This window comes from Fulmarus glacialis, unplaced genomic scaffold, assembly GCF_000690835.1.
Source record: "Fulmarus glacialis isolate BGI_N327 unplaced genomic scaffold, ASM69083v1 scaffold37551, whole genome shotgun sequence".
Taxonomy (NCBI): Eukaryota; Metazoa; Chordata; class Aves; order Procellariiformes; family Procellariidae; genus Fulmarus; species Fulmarus glacialis.
Genome location: NW_009195340.1, coordinates 5,398 through 13,028, shown reverse-complemented (window position 1 = coordinate 13,028; position 7,631 = coordinate 5,398). Strand labels below are relative to the sequence as shown.

The following is a 7,631-nucleotide window of genomic DNA, read 5'->3' as shown; positions in this document are numbered from 1 at the left end:
CACTTTTTGCCCAAAAGCTGTCTCTCAAGCCAGGTGAGTTTTCGGATCATGTAACCACTCACTTGCAAGTACTTTACGTAGACATACACATTGTTACATAGAATAACCACCCTGTAAATATCAGAACCCGAGCTGCATGTGTTCAAAGCTTGTGTGTCTTACTCCACACCTGAGTATTCAGGGGCAGAGCCAACAGCCCTCACAGTCCAAGCGCTGATGCTTAACAGAGCAACAGATTTTCTGATCAGATTTTCAGATTTTTTCCTTCTCAGGAAGGACTCAGTGGGAAGCTCCTCAAGTGCTACATGTTCCAACCTCTGCCCTAGCATTTGTAAAACAAAAATTAATGTATAAATTCTAAGCATGGCTCATCACTTCATTATTTAATATAGTGGTGGTTATTTTTCTCTGTATCGTTCTAACCACACTCATATAATTTGGTGAACAGAGATGAATTTATTTTTCAGCATCACCTATTTGTAGTTCTGTTTACCTATGGCTGTGAATGTCACACTTCTAATACTAGTTCTCTTATATTCCTTGTCACTGTCCTCTGCTTCTTCTGGGGTGTCCTTCTGCTCAAATGCTTTTCTGAATGGCAGAATAAAATCTGCTTGTCCAGGGGACAGGTTAGGAAATGTAGCATCAATATACTTTTGAAAAGATTGTCTTGTTGCTTGTATTTCAGTTTCCAGGCTGTCCTTCCAATCTGTCATCTTTTCCAGTTTTTGCGTGAGAGTCTTTACCTGTTCTTCTGCTGCTTTCAGCGTAACCATCACTTTTTCCAGCTCATCAAGATGTAGGGTCTCTACTTCTTTGAGCTGTTTTTCAGTCTCAATCTGATTCTCTTTTTTTGTGATATCCAGGGCAATATTAATCTCATGACATTTTTCTTTTTTTAATTGCTCTATACTCTTATGATATAGTTCCTCAGCTAACATACTTTCTTCTTTGAGTTGCTGTAAGTGCTCTCTATTTAAAAAAGAAAAAGACGAAAGAAAAAATTTGTAGGGAACACCTGTTATTAAAGATTATTTTAAAAACAATTTAAGTCTATTCAGGTTGTTGTAAAACCTCTCTTATTCAACTATAAATATGCATGAAATCAGAACTTGATGTAGGACCTCTGAAACAAAATAGGGTAAAAGAAGGCCACTGATGATGCAGAGAAAGGCAGCTGCAGAAGACTGTATTTCTGCATGTGTCACATCCAGTGATAATTTAATGATGCTTGCTTCCAAATGAAAAATATAAAGGATTACTATTTCATTCTTCATTCAGGTCTCTCTTTGAGCTAGCACTTAAGTACACACTGATTTTCAAACAAACTTTGAACAATTCTGCCCTCAAGTAAAAATGCTGTCTTGAAGTGAAATCTAAGAACTGATTTATGGAATAGATTCATCTGTAATTTTGTTTAAGTGGTACTAAGAACATTTTTGTGCTAGCACGTCAGTAATAAAACATACAATTTGTATTATGTAGTCAAAACATTATGGGTGCTATTCACTAGAGTTGGCTTAGGGACACGTAACCAATGGTGCATCAGGCATCATGGATCAAAATGATCCATGACTCTGTTCAGAAAAAAAAAAAGCACCTTACAAAGGAACACACCTGAACTGATCTTTTAATTGTGAGAGTATAGTGTTATTTTACTGTTTGTGCTGTCAAAAAATGAAATGTATTCTACTCTTAAGGGAGACGGATGTCTTATTATTTTGATATGAAAGCTGTGTAATTCACAACGCTTAATCTATATGGGTAGAATCTCGTGCGCCCTGCAGATCTCCATATGAACACATCTTTTTCAGTTTTGCATAGATGTCATGAATGGCACAATAGGCCCCTGAGATCTTTATTTCTGATGAGTCTAAATAAGCCATAAAAAGCAAAACTTTTGGATCCTTGGTTGGCTTTGAGATACTTGCTTTTAGGAACAAAATATGTTTTATTTCTACATGGGGCGTCAGCGAGAGAGAGTGAGCCTGCAACTCTTGCTGGTCACCTGACATTTCCAAATATGTTTCTTTCTAAAGGGTCTATCGATCTTTTCCTTAAAGACCCGCATCTGAGCAATGCTGAGGCAATTCCGGTCATTTTCTTTAGCGCAGCATGTTTGCCAGCCAAGTCAGGGGAAACACTAAGAGCACCTGTGCTGTCTGGCTGCTTCCTTCAGGGCTGCCTCCCTCTCCTCTTTCCTGGCTTTGGCCACCGCTTGCATCTTCTCCCGGGCGCACTCCGTGAGGGCACACTGAAGTCTGTGAGCCATGCGCTGCTCTGCAGCTTCAGCCTCTCTCTTCCATTCATCCTCCATGTACTGCTGCATCTCTGCCTTTGCCTTCTTCACCTCTTCCTTAAGCAAAGTTAAAAGTAAATGTAAGTAGTGACAACAGCTTATTGCTCAGTTGTCTTTAAACAATCCCCAGCAAGCCGAGCAGAACAGACTTCAGGAAAATATTACGGGGCAATTACAGTGACCTATTGTAGCATAATTCCACATCATCCATGTTTTCTACATAAGGCACAAAAAGTTCCCTGATGTATTTTCCTCACAAGCTCATATAGCCGGTGGCATGGTTTTAGAGTGAGATGGAGAAGAAGCCCGGTCCGTGGTATGCTTGTCAGCAAGATATTGCTCGGGCTGATACATAAAGGTATGACAACACTAATCGTAGGTTGTCTGGATGGACATACATACATCTGGAATCTCAGACAACTCAATATATACCAATATACTTCTGTTGCCATTATAGGCCATGCCACACCTGAGCATCCAGTAAAGCAATCCACTTAACTCACTGCCCTGTCATCGACACTGCTTTGCCACCATTCACAGTTCTTTCCAAGACCCCTGACAAGCGCATCCTCTGTGGAAGTGGTAAGACACTATTGGGAAAGCTCTAGTTGCTTAGATCTTGGTGGGTTTTCTAATACAGGATGAGCAGAGTTACATGAGGTCTGCCGTAAATCTCTTGCACACCCATCTACAAGCTCTGTATTCTGTGTATTTTTGTGGATACTGTTGTTTTGTTTACTGCTGGCAAGTGGAGTGACAAATAATAGGACCTGCCTACAAGAAGCCTAACTAAAACCATTTGACCATTAGTAGTGGTGGAACAGCCACATCAGCATTGCTGCAAAAAGCCATTCCTGAGGCTATCAGCTGAAAGCAGTTGTCTTTAACCTATGCTACACATAAAAACCCACTTCAATCACTCATTCAGCGATACGTTTTGTTGGCTGCCACTGTTTGCTTAGACAGATGCTGAGTAAATTTTCTGCCGCCACCTCTCCAAGCTAGCTGCTAGTAAGCAGTTAGCTCACTGTTAACACACCTCTTAAAATGAACTGCAAGAAACACAAACCATCAAGTCTAAACCGTCTTGCAATTACTTTAGTCATATCTGCCTCTTCCTTTGTTTCAACTGTAGAATTCTGTATCTGCTCCCTAGTCCTTAGTCACTGGAGCCAATGTTATCAGGACAAATGGCACATGTTCAAATCCTGAGCATTCAGGTCTACGAAAATATATAACAGGCTTCTGGCAAGTAATTGAATGGTTAAACACAAGGAACTGAGCTTCTGCCAACTATTGTTAGCAGATGCTATGACTGCAAAAGACAGCTCCCTTGGAAAACAGCTCCATAAAATGGAATGAACTCTGCCAGAAACTTACGACCACTGTAAACCTCCTTGCTTTTCCTCTTGAGATGCCAAGCACATTGCTTTCACTGCCTGCAGTATAAACAGATAGCTATTTAGAAACTTGTATAAAATAAAATTCCAAAGCAAAACACTCCAGCAATTCTCTGTGCGCCCTTCATCCGATGGTGGGAGGCTGCAAGACTAAGGATGACAGGTGTCAGACGGACCGCGTAATGCCTGACTGAGGAGTGCTCGGATGCTCTAGTGGTAAAAAGCCCTGTGAAGCAGTGCAGAAAGCAGGAAGGCTCAGATCCAGAAGGCAGTTGCCTTCCTTTCTTTTTGTATAACTCTGAGTCTTTTCTCAGATATCCAAACAACCATATAAAGCATGTGCTAAGCACATATAGAAATACAAAACTACAGTTGGTGTGCTTCATTTAGCAATATACGTATGCTGGCAGTTTTCCTTCTCCTCCACCCCACTTAAGAGTCCAGGTTCAGCAAACCAGTTAAACCTTTCTAGCTTTGATGGACGTGAAACTTCAGGACAGATTTTGGCCGTATTGAACGGCCCTTAAGAAACGCACCTAATTAGGTCCAGTGGCTGGCTGAATCAAGGCCTGACAAGGAATTTTCAACAAAGTCCATAAACTTCATTCAATAAAAAAAAAGTGAAACGTGCTGAAAGCGAATTAAAAATCCAGCTAGCTCAAGCTCGTATCTCATCTAGCACAAAGACAAAGCCAGTCATCTTTCAGGCCAAGTACTTCTCCTGGCACTAGAGTTCAAATCGCAGATGAATGAAGGTCCTGATTATGGCAAGCATTAAAAAAAATTTTTTTTGCATAGAATGACATTCTTGGTTGTCAAACACATGGTTCTGTCATGCTGGCTATTTCCACGGTAATAAAAGCAAACGGGTTCATACCCTTAATTCCTTTCCAAGTTTCTGTTTAAGGTCTTGTACAAACACACTGTGGTTAGCGGCTGCCTCTTTGAGAGCTTTATCCACTGCATCTTCCTTGTCCATTTCAGCCTTTAAAACAAGTTATTACTTAAGTATAGCTGCTCACATTTTATTAACATCCTATTAAGATGAAGCAGAGGTTACATAATCAATAGTTCTGTATTTTCTATTTAAGAACTCAGAGCAAGTTAAATTTAAAACCAGAAGGCAAAATACATTTTGGCCCATTTGGCAATTTTATTGCTGTGATTCCTGTTAAAATGTGGCCACACAATAGCATTGAGCTGCAACAGTTGTAACCACTGTACATATATATAACATAAAGGGCAGTTTCAGAATCTTGCATAGCACTACGGGGAACAGCTTTAACAATGGATAACTTCTGTGTGCTTTAGAGGCCATTTTCAGACCAGATGTAAAATTTGTTATTAATTCAAAGTATGCTTTGTTGTGATCAGCAACTGGAGAAATACGCGCACACAGAAATCTGTGAAGGAGGAGCTGAAATTAATGCTCTATAGCAGTGACCTCAAAGTTCGTTATTAACTCTCTTTATGCTATAGCAATTATTCCAAAGAATAATCATCATTTAAATGACAGGAATGTAATTTAATTTACCTGAGACAGAAGTTCAGCTTTCATTTTTTCAATGCGCTCTTGTATCTCCACCTCCTTCTTTTCATGTTGTTCTTGTTGAATGTGTGCTCCAATCTCTGCGCAATCAACACAAGCAGATCACGCACAGCAAATGACCAGAGTGCAGAAACCCGTGCTTCTCTCCCGACCTCTTTGCTTGGCTCCGCAGCTGAATTAAAAATCAAAAGGCTAAAAACCACGCACCCTCATTTCACATATAGGAAAACACAACTATTATTGCTTGTGCAGTTCCATAAATGTAACAGGAAGGTGCTGAATCCAACTCGCACCTTCTAGGCAAGGCTGCACAACAGGAGAGCATCACGGGTGCCCCTCCTGACTCCTTGTCCTGATGGCCATCCACATGGCACAAGCAACAGGTCAGTCCTCAGCTTTCTTGGGAATGATTCACCTGTTTCTGTCTGTGGCAGAACCTTGCAGCAGCTCGGGGGATGGCTTTGCTCCCCTTAGATGCTACGGGTGAGACGGTGCCCTCTTTGGCTCCCTGTGCCCTCAGAGTCCTCCAAGGCTTTCAGCGAGGTCTCTTGCCCCGAGATGCCCTCAGATCCCTTCATGCCACTCTTGGCGCACACAATAAATATTCTCAGGGTGATATGGCAGAATATTTCAGGTGTTCGGAACAGAGCATGCACATACAAGGCAATCCCTCTGTCTCTAGGGCTGCTGTGTCTGTCTGGGGCCCAAGCAGCCCCAATCCTGCAGGAGCCCAGCTAATCCCTTCTAGAAAGGGGGAGCGAAGCAGCATGGAGGGGAGCCACACTGCTTCACAGGGCCTAGGCCAGGCGTGCTCCCTTTAGCAACATGGATGGGGTCCGAGTAAGATGTTAGCATCACCATCTCTTCCTGTGGACATGCTGTGAAAGCAAACAGGTAGCCCTGCTAACTCATTTGAAAGACTGGTCTTCAGCACCAAGGATTGCCCAGAAGAGAAAGAAGCCACTGCAGGAGGAGGTAGATAAAGATGCCTTTCCGCAACCCAAAACTTCCCCCTCCAAAAGTGGGATTTCAGATCCTCCCCCTCCGCCTTTCCTACTCAGTGCCAAGCCTGGGCATTGCTTTGGATCCCATTCTCAGTGCTTGACAGGGCCAGAGTCACATTTTCCTGGGTTATTATAACGGAAAATGACAAAGGAATAGAGTCACAGGAGATCTAGCTTTCACACAGCCACTGGAGGATTGAGGCTTCCTCTTTCACTCCAGTCTTCTTCCCCACTCCACATGGGTGGGCAGAGTTCTCTCGTGGAGCTAACACGAAGTACAAGGAAAACAGTAGCAGGATGGGACAAAGGGGTCAACTGATTTAAATCAGCAAAATAGAAGTCCAACAGTGCATAAATCTTAGCAACTGTGCTCTGACTGCATAGCTTTTCCCCAGTCCATTATATTAAGCAGTAAAGAGAAAATAATTTAAAACAAGACTGCCTCTGGCTTTCTGGATGTGTTTTACACTGTCTGTGTCAACACAGGGCTGAAGCCTCGTGTTCTGAGACATGGACAGCACTCACCCTGCTGCTGGGGCTCCCAGTACACTGATAATCTCTTGATATTGTTTAAACTAGAAACCAAGCACAATCCTCTTCACAACGCACATTAATTAAAATGCACAACATGATTTCTACAAAACTTTACACTGCTGATCGGAAACCTCTATGACAATTAGGTGTAGCATATAAAGATACTTCAGATTCTTGCTAGATCCTCAAACATATGAATGCTACCATATGCTTTCCTTCATCGTTGAGGTTATGGTATGCCAGAAAAAAATCAAACCTCAAGAGGCTCTACAGAGCCTCAATCTAAGGTCAGCAGCCAGAATTGGGTATAAGAAGGTAGGATTTGGGATAAAACATCCCAGCTGTGTCCTGTTGAAGGATGAGGGGATGATCTTTGCAAATATTAAGTCAAGCATAATTCTTCCCTTCTCTTTTTAAGGCTTCCTTGAGCCTTAGAAAACATTTGCTAACGGTCTTACAGCTAATTCTCTTTTGCACTTCATTATGCCCAAATCTGAATGCCTTCAGGCACCACAGGACAGCTGACCCTGTTCCCCCTCTGAATATGCAGGATTTATTAATATTCAGAAGGTAAGTGCAGTTCTTTCTTACCAAGATGTGAATGCCTTCATGACTGTCAAGAACAGATGGATACAACAGCTCTTGGAGTTTTCCTAAATCTCAGATTGCGAGGAAAGGATTTCAGAAACAAACTTACCCAGTATATCACGATGAGTGTAATACCGCGTTCTGAAAGGCTTATACTCCCGAACCTGATCAAAAGTAGCACTGGAAGGTGGTGGTGGTATTATTTTTGAACATACAGCACAACAAACAAAGGAGTCCAGATCAGGACTTCTAATCAT

At 41.9% G+C, this 7,631-nt stretch overlaps 1 protein-coding gene across 1 annotated transcript; it reads right to left on the bottom strand.

The window, feature by feature from the left end:
* Positions 1–473: 473 nt before the first annotated feature.
* Positions 474–7,631, bottom strand: LOC104084293 (chromosome unknown open reading frame, human C6orf163). The gene is made up of 5 exons (XM_009588065.1): positions 7,484–7,631; positions 5,234–5,328; positions 4,577–4,684; positions 2,154–2,356; positions 474–972 (listed from the first exon to the last, which is right to left on the bottom strand). The coding sequence occupies exons 1-5, from the start codon at positions 7,629–7,631 to the stop codon at positions 474–476; spliced, it is 1,053 nt and encodes a 350-aa protein (XP_009586360.1).

Bases quoted from the DNA above. Each gene is read 5' to 3' on its own strand.
- LOC104084293 (XM_009588065.1), bottom strand. From the start codon at position 7,631: ATGATTAGAAGTCCTGATCTGGACTCCTTTGTTTGTTGTGCTGTATGT. The intron at 4,685-5,233 runs GTAAATTAAATT...CTTGTTTTAAAG, and splicing joins AAGCTGAACTTCTGTCTCAG to GCTGAAATGGACAAGGAAGA. The intron at 2,357-4,576 runs GTATGAACCCGT...ACTTTGCTTAAG, and splicing joins AACTTGGAAAGGAATTAAGG to GAAGAGGTGAAGAAGGCAAA.